Source organism: Myotis davidii, unplaced genomic scaffold (genome assembly GCF_000327345.1).
Source record: "Myotis davidii unplaced genomic scaffold, ASM32734v1 scaffold554, whole genome shotgun sequence".
Classification (NCBI taxonomy): domain Eukaryota; kingdom Metazoa; phylum Chordata; class Mammalia; order Chiroptera; family Vespertilionidae; genus Myotis; species Myotis davidii.
The window spans coordinates 408,553-432,001 of NW_006285312.1; the positions used below are offsets into that span (position 1 = coordinate 408,553).

The 23,449-nt window shown below is 42.8% G+C and overlaps 2 protein-coding genes across 6 annotated transcripts; both read right to left on the minus strand.

Annotated features, from left to right (window-relative positions):
• Positions 1–5,236: 5,236 nt before the first annotated feature.
• Positions 5,237–11,155, minus strand: RPS15A (ribosomal protein S15a). Of its 4 annotated transcripts, none has more exons than XM_006756066.2 (5): positions 11,070–11,155; positions 9,922–10,059; positions 9,320–9,399; positions 6,239–6,324; positions 5,237–5,370 (listed from the first exon to the last, which is right to left on the minus strand). In XM_006756066.2, the coding sequence occupies exons 2-5, from the start codon at positions 10,052–10,054 to the stop codon at positions 5,277–5,279; spliced, it is 393 nt and encodes a 130-aa protein (XP_006756129.1). In that variant the 5' UTR covers positions 10,055–10,059; positions 11,070–11,155; the 3' UTR covers positions 5,237–5,276. The 4 variants fall into 4 exon arrangements, with proteins under 4 accessions (XP_006756129.1, XP_015414468.1, XP_015414469.1 ...); XM_015558982.1 differs by lacking the exon at positions 11,070–11,155 and adding an exon at positions 10,929–11,041; XM_015558983.1 differs by lacking the exon at positions 11,070–11,155 and adding an exon at positions 10,821–10,838.
• Positions 11,156–14,420: 3,265 nt separating this feature from the next.
• On the minus strand, positions 14,421–23,138 carry ARL6IP1 (ADP ribosylation factor like GTPase 6 interacting protein 1). Of its 2 annotated transcripts, XM_006756067.2 has the most exons (6): positions 22,919–23,124; positions 21,015–21,148; positions 20,445–20,564; positions 17,561–17,678; positions 16,475–16,559; positions 14,421–16,054 (listed from the first exon to the last, which is right to left on the minus strand). In XM_006756067.2, the coding sequence occupies exons 1-6, from the start codon at positions 22,952–22,954 to the stop codon at positions 15,936–15,938; spliced, it is 612 nt and encodes a 203-aa protein (XP_006756130.1). In that variant the 5' UTR covers positions 22,955–23,124; the 3' UTR covers positions 14,421–15,935. The 2 variants fall into 2 exon arrangements, with proteins under 2 accessions (XP_006756130.1, XP_015414470.1); XM_015558984.1 differs by lacking the exon at positions 20,445–20,564 and having other exon boundaries at positions 22,919–23,138.
• Positions 23,139–23,449: the final 311 nt, after the last annotated feature.

Here is a 23,449-nt window from a genome sequence, read left to right on the forward strand (position 1 = left end):
TTTGCCAACTTCAAAACCAGGTTTGTTTGGGGGTTTGTTGTTATGAAGTTGTCAGGTAGCAAACTAAAACATTTTATTAATCAGCTTATTAGTTTGATTTTTAACTTTTAAATATATAGATATATGGCACTGATCTCTTGCCCTGGCACTGTCAGCTTGCAGTTAGTGTATAAACCTTTAATCCAAGAGAACAGTGCTTCTCAATTTTGTCCAGCAGGGAAATTTGGAGATACCTGGAGACATTTTGTTTCACCTTGCGTCTAATGTGGGGAGGCCAAGAAAGTTGCTAAACATCCTACAATGCACAGGATAGCCCCCACCCCAACAAAGAATTATCCAACCCACAATGTCAAGAGCAGCAAAATGATTCTAGTAAAGGCAGTAGAGAAACCTCAAGCCGCCAGAAACAGCAGGGGCAAGTGCTCAGGAGCATGTCAGTGACAGAGGATCACAGGGGGAGTTGTGGAGTCCAGACCTTGGGCAGCAGAGTTCTCCAATGAACGGGCCAGAGAGCTAATGGAAATACCATTTCCAGCTACAAAGCCTCTGGACTAATTCTCTGGCCCTTTCTAATTCTGTTACCTTATATCCTTCAATAAATTAGCTAGAATGGTTTGGTTTTTTTTACAAGTAAGAACTCTAACTAAAAAGGCAGCATAGGACCAATATCCCAGCCCCCATCTGACAGGTGATAATGAGACTGATCCCCAAGAAGTCCCAGAGTAGATCAGTGAGTTTGAGTCATGTTAGTTTGCAATTAACTATAATATAGCTCAAACTAGTAAATTTGAATTCAGCTTTATTAATTTATTTTAAATTTAAATTTGGCTCAAACTAGTACTTTTTAAAGAGGGTGTTTGTTATTCCTTGCTCACAAAATACAGACATGGGAAAGGCAAAGGTATAGATGCTCCTCAGGAACAACTGGGAGCCAAAACTCCAGCACCATGAGGACCTGATCCGTCTCTTCCGTGCTGTTCATAAAACATCCAGCTGGCTGTCCACATGGCAATTATGACAATCAATAGACCTCAAGGTTGTTATCTTAGAATTTCCACCATTTTAAAGAGATAACTCTCACCTCTCCCCAGTTCAAAACATCCTAAGGTATCTTCAACAGGGTTTGATGCAGGTGCCCCATCCAAGGACTGAATATCTGTGCCCGAGGGCTGGGAGTTTAGAGTGTCTGAGAACCTTGTAGATGCATGAAGAGAAGGAAAATGGGAGGTAATGGAGAAAGCCTTCTCAGTGTGGGTGTGGATAGTCTCCTGATATCCACTCAGAGGCCAATCCCTTTTACTTCATATCCCACCCATTTCCTTTTTGTAACTTTAGCCGTTACTAATTTCAGAGACTGCTCTAAGCATTTGTATCAGGTTAATAACAAACCCAAATCCACGGTGACTTCTTGCTCTTCCTACATTCCCACTGCTGGGTGGCTGGATCTCTCCATGGTCACCCTGGCCCCCAGGCCTGGGCTAACAGGGCAGCTATTCTCTGGCACAGAGCCCATCACCACGGAAGAAAGACAAGTACATCTCACACCAGTCACCAAATGCCTCAGCCTGGAAGTAACACATCTCACAGCTCATTCATTGGCCAGAATGACATGGAAAGTGCATGTGCCTGGCAGGGAGAGAACCTGAGTATTTTGCAAGCAGCTCTACTTTTTACCACTCCCGCACTTCAAAATCATTGTATCTAATCTTCACAACTACTACAGGAAGCTTTACTATCATCCCTATATTAAAGGTGAGGAAACTGACACAGGCAATGCAACTGGCCCCAAATCACAGTTAGATACTAATGAATGAAGCCAGCATCTGACTCCAAAGTTCATTCTCTTAATATTTTTCACTGCCTTCCTTGGTTTATCTTCTGGGTGCTCTTTGGCACTTCCACTGCCTATTCCATCACTTAAAACATAAAAAGGGGAAACTGGGTGCTAGAACTGTGACCTTAAACTGAATCCTGCCCACATTCCACTCTACTCCATGTTGCCCACTCGGATTTTTGGGTCCGTTGAATTCTGTGGGCAGAACACTATAGCACTGGATAGGACTCTGCTTTATAAAGCTTGCTCTCCCACAATGAGGGTCAGAGAGGACTTTAAGCCTGCAGATATCCCCTTAGATAGGCTAAATGCTGTGGACAGAGATGAGTAACAGGGTTCCCTGTGGAGGACTCCATCTAACAAACTCCAAACAGGACAGAGATGTTTTTGCACTTGTACCCACCCCTAGTGCCTGGACATATCTAACACTAGTGAAAACAAAAATGCATGATAGGACATATTAAGGGCTGGTGTTTAAACGCATTTAAATCCCGACTTTGCCACTTTATAGCATCTTGAACAACCAACTTCACAGCTGTGCTTATTTACCTGGGAAACCGGAATCAATAACAGTAGCCATGATATAGAATTGTTAAGATTAAATGAGATACTATAGAGCTTACTGAGTTCCATGCCTGGCATACAGTAAACGTTTTACAAGCACTATGCAGCGGTTCTCAACCTGTGGGTCGCAAACAATGAAAATACACCCTGCATATCAGATATTTGTATTACAATTCCTAACAGTAGCAACAAAAATAGTTCTATGGTTGGGGGTCACCACATGAGGAACTGTATTAAAGGGTCGCAGCATTAGGAAGGTTGAGAACCACTGCAAGGCATTTGTATGTTTAGGAGGGGAAAAAAGTATAAAACATTCCTTTTGAAGATTTATGGTGGAAGTGACCTTTAACCTGGCTCTTAGGGACAGTTCTCAGGAAAAGGCATTTCCAGTAGTGGTAAGTGTAAGCAAAAGCTGAGGTGGGGCACATCTGGTGTCGAGGATTTAGGACTAGCAGGCATGTTTTGGGAGGCAGTGGATGAAAACTGGAAAGCCACATGAGAATCAGATTTTGTCTTCAGGGTCAACTTCCTAGCCTCGGATGAGAAAAAGTAACGAGATGTAGGTTGCAGCCTCACCTTGCCCAGAGAACAGAGCACTGCTAAGGGAGGCACCAGTAACCAGGAATATGCAAGTCTCCAAACGAGAACACAACATGCCCTGACGTGCTATGTGTGGTGTCCTTAGCAGTGGTTTGGCCTCTTGAATTAGATTTCCTTCAGCCTGTTCAAAGGCCCTATTATAGAATCTCTCTCTAGAAAAATGCATGGATATTAATTTTTCCTGTATTTTCAGAAAGTTGTTTCCCTGACATCTACGTATAGATTCTAGGGTCTTGGTATGTGCTAATGTTCCTTTAACACTGACTTCAAGTGCATCTGGTGGGCCCAGATGATCGAGATGCTGTCACAGCCACCCTAACCCCTAGGTCTGCAGCAGCAGCATGTTGTAGGGAAGGCTGGATTCCCACCACAGTAGGTACAACTGGCTTGTGCCAAACTATCCCGCCAGCAGGAACCTAGTCTGTCTCCAGACTCTCAAAACCTGGGTCTAGCTAGCCCCAGCCAACCAGCCCCATGTCATGTTAGAATTCTTCTTACTGGGTTTCAGAAACATGGACTAAGGCCATCTGCCTTCTCATTAACACAGAGAACATGTGTCATTTAATCAACTGGTCATCCAATTTTTCCTACCATTTTTCCATCCCTAACCACATCAAAGGACTTAAGATTGATCCCCACTATATCTTATGGCAAATGGAGCCATTTCCTTACCTATTTTAATATTCGTAGTCGGTGTCCATTAAGAGGATTCTTTCAACTCATCATGTACTTATTGAGACACCCGCTCTAGGCCAGGCATCATGCTAGGGACCAGATACAAGCTAACAAAAACATGGCCCCTATCCTTCCATATCAAATCCTGGCATAAGAGAAACAACCATCAGCTCTTTGAAGATTCTTCTGGATTCACCTCTGTACCGGACAAACACAACTGTATTTATGAGCGTCAAGTGATTGGGGCCTTCCAATCAGAGCCTCAAACCCAGACACTGTCTCTCAATGCCTGTCTTCTAACATTTAAACGGGTGGAGCCTAAAAATGGGGTTACTTGTCACGTCTGTTGGTCTTGGCATCCCTAGCTATTCCCCACATTTTCCAGTAGGCCCTTCTTTCAGAAGTTATTGAATGCTGGCCCTGGGCCATTTTATGTACTTTCATTTACCAACCCCATGAAGAAGGTTCTCCCTTTTGACAAGGGGAGAGATCACCTTCCACCAGGTCAGTGATGACTGACCATCCCCACCCAGGCTAAAATAGAGTGCTCAGTGAGAACTGCCTGAACCACGTTAGTCACAAAGTAGCCCTACAAAACAGTTACCAAAATAATCCCAATGGTTAACAGTGAAACATCCTTTTCTGAAAAGAGAACAAATTTATACATCATCAAACAGCTGTTAGCACTTAACATAGCATCCTATTAGGGCTACTGGATATTTTGTAACCAGACCTGCAATGTGGCAGCCATTGTTCTACTTTGGCTCCCTTGACTATTAGACAATTAAGGAAAAGTAGCTGCTATCCTGTTTTATAAGGCTGAGCCGTCTCATCCATTCCACTCCCATGCCAGGCAATAGCTGGCTAGGTGCACAGTACCTGGGTTCTCATCCAAGCCTCCTCCTTGGCCAGACCCACAGGACTACCAAAATACTGAGGCTAATCTAGGCTGTCCAATATGGAACTACCAGCCACATGCGGTTAATTAAAAGTTGCTCATCCCAATTAAAGTGTGCTTTAAGTGTAAATAAATGTACAATATACATGATTTCAAAGACTTATTATAAAACTCATTCACTCAACTCCAGGAATACAGCTGTGACAGGTTTACAGTAAAACTAGTTTTTAAAATGCCATTTTATGAACACATTGTGAAAATGCTACTGACATGCCATCCAAATTTGCTTTGAGATGGGTCTTAGTGAGCTGTGGGCTCTAGCTGTCAGAGTTAACCATGTATTTTCAGGACAGTTAACAACAGGGCCTGAAATGAGCACTATTGTCAAGCTGAAAACAGGAAAGGCACCACTCCTTCCAGGGTTGACATAAGACTCCAGAAAGGGAGACAGCTTCACCGCCTGGACCCCAACCCAGATGCAACCATCCAGGGCCAGACGCCATCCTCTGCTGAGCATGAGCGTGATGTGATGGGTGAGTTATCACAAGACTTTCTTGGTCACTTCAGGGAAACGGCATTCACCAAACAACACAAAGGCTGCGCACCGCCGCAGGAGCTCCTGCCACGCTGCTGTCACGTTCAAAACGACTGAGTGAAGCACCAGAGTCCTTTGAGGCATTTTATTTCCACATATGTATCACATCCCTAGAAAAAGAATCCCAGGATTTTCCCTCCTGTGTGTTTTCGTCTTGCTTCTTCATGGTCCATGATGCCCGCTGAGGTTGTCAGTACAATGAAACTATGGAGAGTTAAAAAAAAATGCTGGTAAGTTTTTCCTAAATAGTTCAACATAAAGCCAATTTCTGGTACAGAAAGGAACCAACATTCCTCAGTGCTTAAGACATCTTCCTGTAACACACACAGAAACTAACACTGCCTCCACAAGCTGGCCATGCACAGGAATGCTTCTGTAAACAAAAGACTCAGATCCAGCCCGGCCCGCATGGCTCAGTGGTTGAACATCGATCTATAAACCAAGAGGTCACGGTTCGTTTCTCAGTCAGGGCACATGCCCAGAAGGTAGCTGATCAATGATTCTTTCCTGTCATTGATGTTTCTAGCTCTCTCGCTCTCTCTCCCCCACCTCTTCCTTTATCTGTGAAATCAACAAAAATATTAAAAATAGTAAAAGACTTCTATCCAGAGACCTCAGCCACAGCTCTGCCCTAACACTGAGAAACAATGCTATTAAGCTTAATTGAAAGCAAAGACTACATTCCTTATTTTCAAAATGTCACTTTCTGCTCTCAGGAAAGGCGACATGGAGTTTAAAGCATGAAAGTATTACTATAAACTTGATGGACTTATTTTCGCCACTTAGTAATTCGGCCACAGGAGGGGATCACATCAAACATAAAGGAAAAGAGCAGACATTAATGGGGACACAAATCTGCTGTCTCTCAGCCTCAGCTCTCACATGCCTCTCAGAATCTGAATCCTAGCCCTAACACGTGTAACGCAGCTACACATGAGCCAAGTCCTTGAGTCAAGCTGGTTGGGAATGTAGACAATTTCTACTGCTGCAAAAACAAAAAAATTCAGCTCATCGAATTTCATCACAGCAATCCTTAGTCTTAACTTATTTTAACTGAGGAAAATCGACTCACCCAAACTGACGGGATGGAAGCAAGTTGTTCTGCCATTTTTCTAGATCTTTGAGTTGCACATCAAATCTGGGGCTGATTACTCCACACTGTAAAAACATAACATAAAACACTGTTCATACTTCATCAATAATAGAAAAATAGTAACACAAAACAGTATTTATAATTGCTTAAGTCATGTAAACCAATCAACTCAAAATTTCATGGATAACTATTCTGTACAAATATTTGATATAAATGCCATTTGAAAAATATACAGAAAAATATACAGAATAGAAAATATACTATGCCAGCCCAGGGAGAAAAAACAAAGTATTGAGAAAAGTCAAGAGAACACAAGGCAACACACATGGCAGTGTTAGGTCACCAGTGTGCACCATTCTCCCTGGGATGGAAGCTGTCACAGAACAAATTCTTAGACAAAAAAAAAAAAAAAAGTCAAAACTTTTTTTTTCATAGTATGGCATGAATGTGTAGGGTCTCAAAACCTTCATCTATATACTAAACATGCACAACATTACAATTTCTAAGAAACAAACACCACAGGCACTATCCTAAAATCTAAGAACACTCACCGCTCCACACCAATAAAGTACTACTAAGTATCTCTGAGGCACACTATCCTACAACCCCAGGCAAACTTTCCCAAACTAATCTGACAAAACGGATGGAAAACAGAAAGCAGTTTTTAATGCTATCCCAGATATGTCTGCTACTGAGACAGCCAACTGTCCTACCAGTACGAGCTCTCCAAGAGCCAAAGCACAGTACTATTTCACCCAATCACATACAAATCCTAAAACACAATGTATCCTAAAACCTCCACTAACAAGCTACATGAGTTTGTCCGTGGGCTCATACAAGATCTCTGACTAAATCAGCTGGGTTTAGAGAATGGAAGCTGGAGAGAGAGAAAATGTCTTTAATAAGAGCCCAATATGACCCCGTGCTCTATAAATCACCAGGACTCCTAACAATATCAATGCAGGCAGGCCCCCACTATTCACACACAACAATGTGAGAATTAGTATCATCGAAGGATTAGTATCATCCAAGTGTAAACTCCAGAGGACTAAGAAAACAGGTAGACATTTGTGTGCACACCCACACAAGACAACCATTAAAAAAATCTATTAAGATACTTAACAGAAAACTAAAGGAGATTATGAAGTTAGAGCTTATTCAAGTTTTGGAGGAATTACAGTTCCCCGGGTAGAGATTTGAGCCCACAGAAACTGAAATCGGGCCTCTCAGGCCTATGCTAGGAAACCTGTTCCTTTCATATCCTACCAGCTATGATGCCACTTGATTGCCAAGGGCAATCCCACACTGGACGGAAAAAATACAGGAAGAGAGACAATCAGTTCTCCAAGCAACCTACAGCGGTAGACCTTTCTGAGCCTCCACTCCACAGCACCCAGGTTTTTTATTCCAGCAGGAAAATTGCTCTCCTTCAACTAGTGGAATTAAACTACCAGCACACCCTTCCCTAACCAGACGAGTCTTGAGAAACTGACATTGGTTTTGCCGGGTCAGACAGGAAAGTGGCAGGACCTGGATTTCAACTATCTTTTAGCCACAATTTGTCAAACTAGTACCACAGAACAAGAATGCCACAAAGAGTTCCATTAGGGAAATGCTCTGTTCAAACTTACTTCTCAAACTATTATGTACAGCGAAATGTTCAAGGAGAATTTGGTACGCAGCATTTCTCCAACTTAAAGAGATTTTTGTGTGTTTTTTTAATTTTATAAATGCAATCTTCTGCAGGGATGTTTGAAGATATGCTATACAACTGTCTCCCACTGGTTATTAAGTAACTGAGAGACCTTAACATAGCTCAGACCCCAACTTCCTAACTCCTAAAAAAAATAGGAAAAACACTAATATACCTTCTACTTCAAGAACAAACTGTGAATCTTCTACTTTAAGAACAAAGAGTGGCCCTAACCAGTTTAGCTCAGTGGATAGAGCGTCGACCTGCAGACTGAAGGGTCCCAGGTTCGATTCCAGTCAAGGGCATGTACCTTGGTTGCAGGCACATCCCCAGTAGGGGGTGTGCAGGAGGCAGCTGATGGATGTTTCTAATTCTCTATCCCTCTCCCTTCCTCTCTGTAAAAAAATCAATAAAATATTGAAAGAAAAAAAAAAAAGGACAGAGAGTGAATCTAAATCTTACTTTGGGGTTGTGGACTAATGATTACAACTAGAATAAAAAAAGACATACTTAGTTACTCTGGACAACCCTTCAAATCTCTCATAAAGGCTTCATATCCAGAAGTTTTCATCTAACACTAAGTATCTACCCACACATGAAGCAAGTTCACTCTACAGGGAGCAACTTTGTAAAAGAAATCTGAATAAGGAAATAACCTTACCAATCAATTTGACCTCTGCCTCTAACCAGGATTCAATTTATGGGCCCCCCGCCCCAATGTATGTTGGACTATAGGAGTTCAGACTCCCTGCAAATCTGAAAGCTACCAACATGAACAGAAAGCAGGGTAGCAGCTCAGGGACCCTGACTAGCTTATAGACACCTGCTCCTAAAACACCTGCAATCAGTTAAACCACAAAGACAAATAAATAATCTACTAGGTTATGCTGACAATTTAAACGGAAAGAGAACACAGACCTCAGAGGCACACACAGCAAAAAGAGTAGTAATATTGATAGAGAACCCCATTCTGTCTAAAAACCAGCACAATCACCGTAAGAGGAAGGCACAAAAGTTCGTACACTGAGAGCATTAGTGGCCTTGGCCACCCAAGTTCAAGCCAGTGAGGCAGGCACTACAGTAACACTCACCATTCAAATACCAGTACCACCAGGTTCACCCCAACCCTCCCTTATCTCCCTTTAGACAGCCCACACTCCACAAACCCTAGGTCAACAATTCTACAGCAAGTGCAATCCTGGAGAATAAATGGAAGTAAAATGTGATAGAAAATTTAATGACTTTAATCAATTCCTAAAGTGATAGGTAAAGCAAGCACACCACCACTGTTCAGCTTTACAAGGGCAATAACAAGACGCCAAACCATGTTAGATAATTCTTAAAGGTGGAAAATACTAAATTCTTACCTTGTTCAACCTGCCTGTGAGGTTCACAACAATTTTCCCAGCTCTGTGGTCATCAATAATTTCAAATTCGCCAATGTAACCTACAGAACATAACGAACTGTATTAAATGGCAGCTATCAATTTGGGAGACCTAAGTATTTACTCTCCTAGTATTCCTGTCTGCCTACTAGATTCTTTTCCCTCATCTCAGTTGTCGTTTCTCTAAGTTTAGGGCAAGAGAGTGGCTCTGTACCACCACTAATCTTTACAGCCTAAGTAATATCGAAAATTCAGGGGGCAGCACCCAAAACCCAGCCTGCAATTCTTCCAAGTGGATTATGTGCCCTTGCCCCTTCAGACCTTCCCACTTCCAAAGGCAACCCTGTGCCCAAGCCATGCAACCACGCTTTCTATCCCAAGGAGCTCCTGGATGAGCTCAGGAGCCCCTTCGGTGCCTCATCGCAGGTGAAGGGCCATTTTAACCCCCAAACACCTAGCACAACAAGTCACAAGCTTCACCTCTCCTTCCAACCGTCCCAACATCCTCCTCTCTCCAGGCTGTTCCAGGCACAGCCCAGGTTCATCGCCAACAGTCCCCAGGCACACAGAACACAGCAACCTACCATGCTTCATCATCACAGTCAGAAACCGGACGATGACTTTGGAGCACGGCCGGATGAGAACCTGGCGCTTGCCTCTCTTTTCGGCATTGTTGATACTCTTCAGAGCATCAGCCAGGACATTCATGCGCACCATGATGGCTGTTCAAGGAAGACAAAACAAGAGTTCACCGTCACTGCTAACGTCAACAGGCACCCAGTCCCTTCACATGCCTTTTTCTGCCTCTATCATGACCCAAGTTTTCCTATTTCTCAGCAGGGCTGTTCCCCAGGATCCCCAGCGGAAGTCGGCTACCTGAACGAAAAAGTCAGACAAGGTCCGTCCGCTATTCCGCACGGGAGCCGGCAGTCACCGACAACGTTCTCCTGGCTTCTGAAACCCAGCAGCCCCGGGACTAACACTGTCCCTTGGTCCACTAACCCAATGTCAGTCTTGTCCTAATTTACAAAAAGATACTACTTTCCACCCAACGCCCGTGTCTATTAAAGAGGAAACGTCGGTCTCTGTGCCACAGAACACTGTGCCTAACAGCAAGTGTATCACATGGCGAACAGGGCAGCAGAGCGGACTCTCTCCGCATGGGCACAAACTGCAACACACTTGGACCAAGTTCTGGAAAGTGAGGAAGGAATCCCGATCAAGCTTCAAGCGCCAAGCAGGTTGGCAGGGATCCAACCTGCTTCCTAAAGCTCAACCGAGTGATGAGGGGGGGACGCCCTCGGGCACCGAAGCTCCAGGTTAGTTCCCAGCGAACTGCCTGCCTCCCCAGCAGGACTTCCTGCCGAGTCCCCAGCCTCGCTAGCGCCCAGCGCGACCGCAGCAATGCGCGGCCCACGACAGTCCCCGTGCCCAACGCTTCCCGCCGCCTCAGCAACTTCGGGGAGACCCCGGCGCCGCTGACCGCGCGGGGCTCCCGCCTCTCCGGTTCCCGCACGCGCTGCGGCCTGGGCCCGAAAAGATAGCTCCCGGGTACTGAGCGTGGGGCACCGAGCGCGACTCTACCCTACGCCTGCCCAGGCTCCTCAAGGCCCGTATCCCCGGCCCAGACACGGCCCAGCATCCTCGCAGGTCACAGAAGTAGAGTCTCAGACTGCAGGATGGCGCCGATAGCCGACGGATGACGCTGGATTGACCAGGCAGAGGTACTCACCGGCACCGACCGATGGCGGAAAGAGGACGGGAGGGGCAAGCGCACGGAGTTATGGGAAGCGGGCAGGATCTCGCGAGATTTTCAAAGCACCACCCGGGAGCGGCGGGGAAAGACTGTGGAAGGTGGGGGTAAAAGGCGGAGCCTCCTCAGGCATGGGCAATAGAGAGTATATAGCATCGACCTTACCAGGTGAGGCCATGCATACAGGATAGAGAGGTAAGGCATCCAGTGGTTCTCAACCTGTGGGTCGCGACCCCTTTGGCGGTCGAAAGACCCTTTCACAGGGGTCGCCTAAGACCATCCTGCATATCAGATATTTATATTACGATTCATAACAGTAGCAACATTACAGTTATGAAGTAGCAATGAAAATAATTTTATGGTTGGGGGTCACAACATGAGGAACTGTATTTAAAGGGCCAGAAGGTTGAGAACCACTGGTCCATCCCCTTCTAGCACTTAATCTGTAAAATAAAAAACTGACAAGAAGAGACTAGATGTTTGCTAATTTTTATTGCAATAACTTCACCATTTAGAATAAATTTTAATATTGCGTATTTATAGTGTCTCTGGAAAGGCCCACAGAAATCGGTTATTACCTCTGGGGAAGGGCATTAGGAACTGGGATGGAAGACTTGCTTTTCTCCCTATAAAGTTTGTTTTGTTGTTTGAAATGTGTGTATACATTACATTTTCAAAGCAGTCAAAAATATTTTTTGTAATCTGTTGTTCCTCTTTGACCCTCCCTAAATTTTAGAAATTATTTACTAGGGCTCCAGGCGTTTCTTGTGAGTTCTGGGAAAAACACATTTGGAAGAAAGTCACAAGTTTCTAAATAAACACTCAGGATTAGGAGCGGTGGCTTTTATCTGCCTGTCTGCACCAGGACAAGAACCAGTTTGTATGTCTCATCCTCTTTGAACTTTCCCCAGGTATAAACTGAGGATAGTAATAATACCTGCCTCTTAAAAGTTATTATGAGGAGCCCTAGCCGGTTCTGCTCAGTGGATAGAGCATGGGCCTGAGGACTGAAGGGTCCTGGGTTCGATTCCTGGTCAAGGCACTTGCCCGGGTTGCAGGCGTGATTGCCCAGTAGGCAGCCTATCAATGATTCTCTCTCATCACTGATGTTTCTCTCTTTCTCTCTCTCTCTCTCCCTCCCTCCCTCTCTGAAATCAATAAAAAAATATTTTTAAAAAAAGTTCTTGTGAGGGTAAGGCAGAGCGAGTGCTCATCAACATTAACATTCCTTAGTATAAAGCCTCTGCCTAACACACCCCCACTTCTCAAATCCTAAGTGAACCGCAAGAAAGCAAAGCTCCCAATTTGGAGATCTCACAGGGATATAGAATTCTCTGGCTAAATATATATTACAAAAGGACCATTTGCTTTTTAAATGAACATTTCCTTGAAGAACTGGTTCTTCTGCACTTACATGTTTTGTTTGCTAAAAATGTGGAATTCACTTTGAGAGCCTTAGCAATAGTGGGGAGTTAAGTGAATAAATTCACTTTAAGAGCTTTATCATAAATAGGAAAATAGCAATACCCACTATCTCTTTATACACTTAATTCATTCATCCATTCACTTAACAGAATATCATGTACCAGGTAGTGAGGGGACAAAAGTACGTTCCTGCCTTGAGACAGAAGTCTTAACACAATGCCAGCCAATGTGCCATTAGTTTGCCAATATGAAGTGCTGTGGAAATGCAAAGGTGGCCTGGGATGTTGCTAAAGCTTTCACAGAGGAAGTGCAATTTGATGTGTCATGAAGTCTAACAACTTCTAATTCGTGATTGCCACTAAGTGCTTCCTGTAGATTAATTTATTGAATCCACAAAACTAATGGGATCATATACTGCACCTATGAGATCTATACTATTACCCCCACTTCACAAATGAGAAGACGAAGTTCAATCTTAAATTGACTCAATCTTAATTTTTTTAGTTTTAAAAGTCAAAAGAAAAGGGGCGGGGGGTTGGATCTAGGTCTACCTGAACCATAAAATATTAGGGTGAATGGGCAGCAGATATTCTAGCTTTACAACAGCTCCAGGAACTAGGAGGCATGGAATAAAGATGAACAGAAGTCTCAGAATGGCTGGGTTGGAATTGGGAAGTAGGGTAGAGGAGTAGAATTGGAGCAGATGGCCAGGTATAAAGTGCCTTACAAGTTTGTGATTTATGCTGTAGGCAAACTGGAACCTGCTGAGAGGGCTTCAAATAGGATTGATCATTATCTGATTGTTAAATGACAACTAGAGCTGGCTGGGCGGCTCAGTTGGTTGGAGTCATCCCATACACCAAAAGGTGGCAGGTTCCTTTCCTGGTCAGAGCACACACCTAAGTTGCAGGTTCAATCCTCAGTCGGGGCGTATATGGAAGGCAACCAATCAATGTTTCACACCAATATTTCTCTCTCTCCTCCTTCCTCTCTAAAGTCAATAGACATATCCTCAGGTGAGGCTAAATAAATGGCAACTGTGTGGAAGATGAATTGGCATTAAAGCACCTGACCTAAAAACTACCAAATCTTTACTCTTTTTAGCACAACTATCTCCAAATAGCCTCCTTTCGACATTTTGTGAATTTGGGATAGGACCACCACTGGAGGTAATGCCAAAGCAAGTGTCAAAACAGGACTTTTGCAGTGGTCATAACTGGCACAGGCGTAGCCAGACTGGTGTGGGAAGGAAGCCAGCCAGTGTGACTGGCCAGCCTGAGATGTAATCACAACTGCATGGTATAAATACAGCATTTCCAGGTATCAGGCAACCAACGATGGTGATTTTGTGTTGAGACCTCCCTGTTTGGAATTACAACAAATCCCCATGAGGCTCCAAAGAAGGATCCGTACATTTTTTGTGTTATGTGTAGGGGGTGGATGTAGGCCTCAGAATGTAATTTGATTGAATCTGTTCCCAGGATACACTAAGTAGACAGTGAAGTCCAATGATAAAACATCCAATTTGAGCTGTAATGTAAAAAAAAAAAAAAAAGTTTAAAGTACATACAAGTCACCCACCACTCACTTACTGAGCACCTCGTGTCCCCTGGGGTACAGAGGTGCCCATGGCAGGCATTCTCCCTTGAGCCTGCTTTGTTCCCTGCCTGTTCTCCCTGGTTGGCCTTCTCACACATCATCTTTGGTTATCACTTATTCATTTCCTTTTGCATCTAGCATTTTGCCTGGATGTTTGCTGAATGAATAAATTTAAACCTTTTATTTTGTTCTTAAAGAGTACCTTATAGGCACGTATTAATCACACAAGATAGTTCATTAATCAGATCCATAAATCCACTCAAGTAAATATTGTACTGGCTAAGGTAGAAAGAAACAAGACACAAAAAGGGATACCAGCTTTTATTTTTCCCCTTTTCACAAAACGAAGTAGAAGTAATACAGAATTAAAATCACAAAAGTAGTTGGTAGAACATGTATACACACAAAAAATCCAGGTAAGGAGACAGGCTTATTTACAATGAGGAAACACATGTAAATTAAGGTAGCTTGTAGTATGAAACAAAAAACTCAAACATATGCTACATGGGTGCCACTGTTGACAGCAATATTGAAGGGGAGAAAACAACACTTATGTAGGGACAGATATACCACAAGATCCAGGTTTTACAGCATCAGTGCAATAAATTCACAGAACTATATTACAGCTAGTTAATCAGAGTTAAAGAATTGTTCCCAAATATGTCACATTTTCGGCCCTTAAAAGGTTCATTCCACAGATTTCAACTACTCTAAATATCTAGGTACTGAGAGGGAAAATGATTCTAAAACGCTTTCCAAGAGTTAGAACATCGCTATAGACCTAAGGCTATCTATCATGTACACAAGTTTGCTCTCACCAACAGCCCTTATAATCTTGAGAAATATCTAGGAAAAACAGTCAGATGCCAGCATAGTCACCACCTCCTAGACCAAATCTATGGGGACCAAGCAGCCAACATTACCATAAAATGAGAATTGAAAAATGAGTGGAAGAAAATTATTTTCTACCGAATCTTGATGAAACACAGGAAGAAGACTTTTGTCCTTTATTAGCAGGTCTTAGAGTAAAAGTCATAGGCACGAGTCTTCATCTCTATGTACTTTAGTTTTAGACAGCTGAAAATCTGAAACTAAAGTATGCCAAAAAATCCTAAATTCAAGCTTTTGGAAGCCTGCTATTAAAAAGCCTTTAGGACCTACTAACTTGAAAGCTAAGTGCAATGAGACAAGAGCTCTAAAACTGTCAGGTTCCCCATTTCGGAGGATCAGCTACTCAGTTTTGCACAAGGGAGAAACCAATACATACTAGGGCATGTAATTAGTATCATTTTATTTCATGAGGGTGCTTCTCCATGGTATAGAAACAGAATTGGTCTCTTCATTGAAGTGGTAAACTTGGTCTCTATATTCTTGAAGCTGGACATTTTTTTAAGCAGACTGGGAAGGAGACAGTACAACCAGTTTCCTATAGCCACAGACCACTACACCTTATATCTAGCTAAAGCAAAGATCAACTTGAACGATTATCCAAAGTCATTTAACTGTACTAAAGATTGAAGTTCATCACTATATTATTTTAACGGAAGCTGCCTATAAGTAATCAACCCTGTGTGAGAAAAATCAAAACAAGCTGTATTCATGAGTTGTCCATATAAGGCCAATTGATGAGAATGCACCCAGATACACTTGACATGAAGACTCTGTATAAAGCCTTGTGTGGCAAGTCTGAATTTCTAGTAACTAAGGGCAGAATGCGTGAGAGCAAAGAGCTACTTCTGTAACACTTTAGTATCCAGGTAAGAGACACTGTTCCCACGCACAATGTATACTCCATTAATCACACTGAATAAAGAAGATGCGTTACTCGTTTTTCTTTTCTTTTTGCTTAAGAAGCTTGTTCATCTCCCTTTTAGCCATTCCAATGTACTTCGAAATGATTCCATGTTGGTTTAGTCCAGGAAGCAACAGGAAGAAAGTCACTTAAAAATAAACAAACAAACAAAGTTAAGAAGGCAATAATTCACTTCCTAAATGTTAATACAGTCTAGAGAAGATAGTTTCCCAGACTATTAGGCAGTCTAATGGGAGGAAGCAATATGAAATCCATTACATCTGTTGATACTCATATCCCAGAAACTTCAACCATCATACCTCCCAACCTCAAATGACACACACTACTTATTTTTACCTCCTGTACATTTCTTTCTACCTGGTTATTATGTTCTTTGTCTTAACTTCCTGCAAGACCACAAACTTCCTACAAACAAGGACCTGGGTTTTAGATATCTTTCTAGACTCCCAGTCCCTTGATAAGTGCCTTAAACTTGGTAAGCACACACGTTTGTTTAAGTTCCTTAGACTTCATTGCCCAGAATGTGCCTGTGCCCTCAAAGACTTACCTATCAGGTAGGTGAGAAGAAGATTGTGGACCTGCTGTCCCACCCAAGCAACCGCAGCAAGAGAAATGATCATGGTCATAAAGTACTAATAAAGAAAATAGTAAGAATGTATTAACTCCTAGAAACAGACTAAGAAAGTCATTTTAAAGATTGGAAAATGATTCCGTTTTTATTACCACTTTTCTTTAAAAATGCTTAGTATCTATCTATAGATACAACTTTTACAATTAATAACTTCACATAGTAAGAAAAAAAATGCTAGCCCTGGCTAGGTACTCAGTTGGTTAGAGTGTCATGCTGATACTCCAAGGTTGTGGGTTTAATCCCCTGTCAGAGCATATACAAGAGTCAACCAATGAATGCATAAATAATTGAAACAACAAATCCATGTTTCTCTCTCTCAAATCAATAAATTTTTTTTGTAGGTTAACATCCATTACCTCTTTTTAAAAGAAATCATATCCTTTTTCTTTGTGTGTGTGTGTACACACACATATATATATATATATTTTGATTTCAGAGAGGAAGGGAGAGGAGATAGAAACATGAATGATGAAAGAGAGTCATTGATCAGCTGCCTCCTGCACGCCCCCTACTGGGGATGGAGCCAGCAACCTGGGCATGTTCTCTTGACTGGAATCGAACCTAGGACCTTTCAGTCCACAGGCTGATGCTCTATCCACTGAGCCAAATCAGCTAGGGTTGTTTTTTTTGTTTCTTTTAAATATCTTCAGTCCACAGGCAGACACTCTATCCACTGAGCAAAACTGGCCAGGGTTCAATAAATAAGTTTTAAAAATAGAAAATAAATGCTTTCTAAGTATATGTCTCTTACTTTATTTCAGTAGGAAAAAAAGAGATTTCACTCTAATAGAATACAAATTAAATGTAATTTTAACTTCTAGTGACTCAGTCTAATACAGATATGCATTTATGAATACACTCAAAAGAAATTAAAGCAATGGATGATAAATATCAAACTATAACTATTCAAACAAAAAGGCTATCATTATATTACACTGAAGTAAAAATTGACTCAACCTTAAAATTTTGCTTTACTTGAATAAATCAAAACAAAAAAAGTACCATTTTCGGCTTTTCTTCCTTTAGTGTGAAGAGGCGTTTCCACCAGCCCACAGTTCTGCGACGAATTTTTACTAGATTGCTGCAAATTTCATGGAATCTTTGCTGCTGCTCAGTGGTCCTAGAAAAAGGATTTCCCCCTTCACTATAAGCATATCTCTACAGTAAACAGAAATACACCATCCTCTCATATTTAAAAAGCTATCTTCTAAAGAAAATCTAAATAGAAAACAATGGAAAAATATTCTCAGGTGAGAATTAACAAAAACAAAAAATTGCCATTGTACTGTCTTTGTTATTACAGATACAATGGCTGCTATTAAAAAGCAGATCTGCCCTGGCTGGTGTTGCTCAGTGGTTAGAGCCCGCACACCAAAGGGTCTTGGGTTCAATTTCCTGGTTGAGTATGTATCTGGGTTGCAAGTTCAATCCCTGGCTCTATTAGGGGGCACATGCAGGAGGCAATCAGTTGATATGTGTCACTTACATGGATGTTTCTCTCTCTCTCTCTCTCTCTCTCTCTCTCTCTCTCTCTTCCTCTCCCTCCCTCCCTTTCACTCTCTCTAAAAAGCAACAGAAAATATCCTCAGGTGAGGATTAACAACAACAAAAAGCAGGCCCTAAGCTGGGGGATGTATTATCTTCTCTCCTCTAGTTCTCATCCCTGTGAAACTGCAGTGAGAGATACAGTAAGAGGATTTCTGATGAACCCTGGAACTTCTTGTAAACAATTTCGACCTTATATGTTGCCCATGGTCAAGGATGGATTGTGGCCATGCAACAGTGTCCTTCCTTCCCCATAAAGAACAAACAATAAAACTGCTCTGTTGATAAGACAGAGCCACGAACTGATTTACCATGAAACTCAGTGTTTATTTCTGAAAACTTTCCTCCTGGAATTATGAATTAGCAGATTAAAAGGCCCTCTGGCTGATAAAGTCAAGGTCAGAAGCTGATTCCACTTGTTAAATTTTTATACAGCATTGTTACAAACTTGCCCAAAACATAGCAGCATAATTCATTACTGAATGTGAAAAACAATTCAATTCAAAGGACACTTCCTAATATTCATCCATAATGCTATGGGAAAACATCTTTAAATAAACATAATTAATTATTCCATAACTTAAGCAAACTTCCTCAACAATGTCTCAATTTTTCTCAAAGACCCAAGGGCTTACATTTAAAATTCTTCCTTTTAAGAATCCTAACAAAGAGGGAATATGCTAATTGACCCTCACACAGTCGTAAAGATGGCGGCACCCACAGCCAATAAGGAGGGAATATGCTAATTAACTGTCACGCCCTCAAAGATGGCTGGCAGGGGAGGGCAGTTAGGCATCAATCAGGCTGGCAGGGGAGTGGTTAGGGGATGATCAGGCAGGAAGGCAGGCGAGCAGTGGGAGCCAGCAGTCCCGGATTGTGAGAGGGATCCCAGATTGGAGAAGGTGCCGGCTGGGCTGAGGGACACCCCTTCTCTCACCCCCCACCCAGTGCATGAATTTCGTGCACCGGGCCTCTAGTTATTTAATAAGTTGCTATTACCAGGGGAACAAAAAGCTAAAGGCACAAGTAGGCTACTAATCAAATTTAAATAAACAACAGATGGAGAATAGCAGCTAGGAAGAAAAAATATATTCCAATGTCTAGTTTTGCTCATTATTTCAGTCAAAAATGAGAATTAGCCCTAGCTGGTTAGCTCAGTGGAAAGAGCATTGACCTGTGGACTGAAGGGTCCCAGGTTTGATTCCGGTCAAGGGCGACCGATGATTTTCTCATCATTTATGTTTCTCTCTCCCTCTCCCTTCCTCTCTATAAAATATCAATAAAATATATTTAAAAAAAAAAAGTGAGAACTGAACATTACAAAGAAGAGAGAAGTTGAAATTCTTGAATATGATCCCTACCACTTAACTATATATATCTTGAGAACTCAGTACATGACTAATTCAAAGAATGGTATAAATGAAATTAACAACCCACTTGTATATACAACTTGAACTTACTCTGAAATTACTGCTAGTCATTAAGCTAACTACCACTGCACTGCCTCAACATCTCAACCTTAAACACAAGACCAATCTTAAAAATCAAAATATTTCATAGCACCCAGAACAGTGCCTAACATAAAAGTAGACATTCAATAGTTGCTAAATGAATGGACAAAAATCTACCAGTTACTGTTTGTATATTCATTCCAAAATAACTTGTGAAGTTAATATACTATCTTAAATATCAATGGAAACAAATATAAAATGTAGAGATACTACTTTCATGGAAAGCTCTTCTTGAGTTCTACAATTCTTGATAAAATATTTTAAGTAAAACATTTACCTAAAAAAACAAATAACCCTCTCACTTCAATAAAAAAAGTCTACAAAGAAAGTCAAAATAAATGTCAGACCACAAAAAGACCTATCTATCTATATAAAACCTAATATGCAAATTGACCAAACAGCAGAATGACCGGAGGAATGACTGGTCTCTATGATGCGCACTGACCACCAGGGGGCAGATGCTGAATGCAGGAGCTGCCCCCAGCCCACAGGCCCCAACCAGCAGCAGTGGCAGGGGTGGCACCAGGCCAGTTAAGGTGGGTGAGAGCCGGTCCCCCCACAGATCAGCCCTGATCGCCAGCCAGGCCTAGGGACCCTACCTGTGCATGAATTTCATGCACTGGGCCTCTAGTGGAGCTATATAAGTACTGGAAATTAATGATTTATATATGAATGAGCTAAAAAAAAACAACTCTTGATATAAAAGCAATAAATCTAACCCCTAGGTATCTGATGGTTAGATACTTCTCTGTGATTAGTTACAGAATACTAATCACAGCCAACAGGGTAATTTCTCAGAAATTAGAATGTCAAATTATCACGCCACCTACCATTTATTGGAGCCAAAAATTCTAGGCGCCAGGATGGGAACAAGGTAGTCAGCCAAGCACAAAAACATAACAAAACAGGAAACACCGGATAGAACAGATGGATCTAGATAATAGATATTCCTGTTTAAAAAAAATTAATAAAGGTTAGAAAAACAGAGTCACTTTTCCTAAGTGAAGATGTTTATTCACTTATTCCTCTGCTTCTCAGATGTTATTTGCCCTTTTCATTCTAATTTTCTCACAAGTGGTTTTCTGGAAGCTTCATGAAATGATATTATAGCTGCGATGTAAATACCAAGAGAATAAGGCTCTCTATGGTTTTCAATACTTTGTAGGAGTGGAAAGGGTTCCAAACAGTTTGAGAATCACTGATTTATTCAACTGCATTATGTTACTGAGTTCACAAAGTACTACAAGTTCTAAAAACTGGGCAAGCTGCACTAAGAAAAGGCATTCTTTACAGATTATGCATTACAAAAGACTTAAGACACTTCCAGAATGGAAGCTGTGTAGTGCCTGATTCCTTATTAATAACAAACACAACCTTAAGGAATTGAATAGCTCACTTACAGAAACACCAAGGAAACCACACCCATGATGGCAGGCGGAAACCAGGCTCTTTCCCATCGGAGGACTTTATCGGCCATCAGCATCACCTCTCCCCATCCTTGCAGCTGCTCTTCCAGACTTGCAGTCTCTGCAGCCTATACAACCAATATTTAAAGCCATCATTTACTACTCTCAACATTCCTGAGAATTAATCCTAGAGAATTAAACTCTTCTAAGACATCAAATATATAAAACAGCTGTAAACCAAATCACTATTTTAAACAAATTAGTTTCTAAAAAAAAAACAAAACTCTAAAATTTTGGTGCCAATGACAAAAATCAGTGGAGAGAAAAAAAATAATTTAATGGCCACTTTTCCAAGTCTAAGAACTGGGCTACTCTTCACATAAGGTAGGGATAATTAAGACCCATTTTACATTAAAGAATGATTAACCAACTTTCCCAAAGTCATGCACTACCAAGCACAGTACCCACAGTATAAAAATAGATCTTTCTATTCGCTCATTTCAAGTGGTTAGAATTGATTTGCTGTTTTGTCATTTCATTGATTTAAACCCCAACTTCTAAGTCCATTAGGATAGCAGCCTCTCCCTGAACAGCGATCAATAAAATTCTCAAGTAGCTCGTTGTGTAATGGAATCATTTAGATGTTGACATCATTTGCACAAATAAGGAAAACTGCTTTTACCAAATTATAAATGTATATATCTTCTACAGTGCTTCTTAAACTTATGAGGACATTTTGGTTAGACTTCAAATTTCTCCGAAAATCTGACAAGTCAACTTCTAGGATGAGCTAATGTGAAGTGGCAAAACATTTTCTCCTTCAAGTTACACTGCTCTGCTGGAAGGAGTGTTTGAGCTCCAGTCCAGGACCTGTCATTTCAACTCTGTGCTTTGATCAATCCTCTTAAAAGGAACCTGGCAGGGGCTGACTACAGAGATTGGTAGGTAGGTAGGTAGATAGATAGGCAGGTAGGTAGAGGGAGGTGTGTGGGTGGGTGTGGTCATGCATTTCTAAAAACAAGTGCACACACAAACTACCCTGCAAAGTTTCTTAATCCCTTACAGCACCTGGGCTATTAGAACACAAACTACCCTGCAAAGTCTCTTAATCCTTTACAGCACCTGGGCTATTGGAAAATCAAAAGCCAAAAATTAAATTATTTGCTCCTTCTAGTCACTGTGGTGTGGTGTGTGGCCTGCCTTTCCCTGGGAAAAGGGAACAGAGAAAATGCACCGGTTTCTCTCGTTTTTGACCAGAGCGTGCCGTGAAATCCACAGTGAGGTCCTATTTGTCCGCCTGTGATGCAAACTCACTCCAGTTCCTTCGGACCCTTGTTTATTCTGAAATCGTTCTGCGACCCCCATAAGTACAAATTCCAGACAACCGCCTGGACCTCCCCTCCCATTGTCCTGCCAGCTGGACCCCCTCCCACCAACTTCTTTCTCTAGGTGAACTCGCTGCCTCTCGGCCGTTTTCAGCTCTGCCAGTGCTAACAGAAATGTTCAGCCACAGCCCTTTGACCCTCCACCCATTGCCCAAGCATGGGGAAAAGGAACCAAGGGGCGTCCCAGTTAAGATCAAAGCGGGGAGATGCGATACAACTGGGGCCTAGGCCCCAACAGCGCTCGACAGGCCCCTCGCGGCCCTCTGGACACAGCCCCCCTTCTTCCTCAACCCGTATTCGCGATGTCTGATCGCGCGCCCTCCTCTCCCCTCCCCCGGGGGACTAGACACCGCCAAGCAGAAGCTACCCAACAAGGCCGTCGCCAGCGCCAGGAATCCGGGAGAGGGCCGGGCCGCCGCGGGTGATAAACACGAGGCCGCAGCACCGCCGGGTCGAGCCCACCGACGTGCCGCAGCTCCGCCCGTTTCCCGGGTGACGAACGCCGGCACTCACCAGCAAGTTGGTGCTGCGATTATCTCCCTCCGCCATCGTCTCCCAGGTGCCGCTTCAGTGAGCCTAAGGCAACCTCCCAACCAGCCCCGGTCCAAGAACCGCAAGGCGACCCCGGCGCGACGACACGCCCAGCAAACTCCTTATATAGACCGGCGGCCTTTCCCGACAGCCCCCGCGAAGCTCGTTCCTCATTGGGCACGTCGAACCCAAGCTTCAGGGGAGCCGGACCAACCGTTGCCCAGCGCTTGGCTTGAAATCGAGGTCAAAGGAGAGCGAGGCGTTGCAGGGCCGAGGGGGCGGGGCCACAAGGTGACCAATCAGCGCCCAGGAGGTGTGCGCGGCCCCACGCAGGCCTTCGGGAAGCGGTTGAACGGCTCCTGCCCACGCGGGCCTCTGGAGCCCCAGGATTGGCCGCCATGGGTTGTCTCGGACCTTCTGATGAACCTCAGAGCAGCTAAGGAGACGGAAATTTAGTTCTCGAAGAAAGAAGCCGCGCAAGCGTCAGGCCGAGGGCAGGATCCGGCATGTCTC

Coding starts and splice junctions, on each gene's coding strand:
- ARL6IP1 (XM_006756067.2), bottom strand. CDS start 22,954: ATGGCGGAGGGAGATAATCGCAGCACCAACTTGCTG. Junction 16,560..17,560: donor AGGAAGAAAAGCCGAAAATG/GTACTTTTTTTG, acceptor TTTCTTTATTAG/TACTTTATGACCATGATCAT. Junction 16,055..16,474: donor TCTTCTCACCTACCTGATAG/GTAAGTCTTTGA, acceptor TTTATTTTTAAG/TGACTTTCTTCCTGTTGCTT.
- RPS15A (XM_006756066.2), bottom strand. CDS start 10,054: ATGGTGCGCATGAATGTCCTGGCTGATGCTCTGAAGAGTATCAACAAT. Junction 6,325..9,319: donor TCACAGGCAGGTTGAACAAG/GTAAGAATTTAG, acceptor ATGTTTTTACAG/TGTGGAGTAATCAGCCCCAG. Junction 5,371..6,238: donor CTTCCATCCCGTCAGTTTGG/GTGAGTCGATTT, acceptor AACTCTCCATAG/TTTCATTGTACTGACAACCT.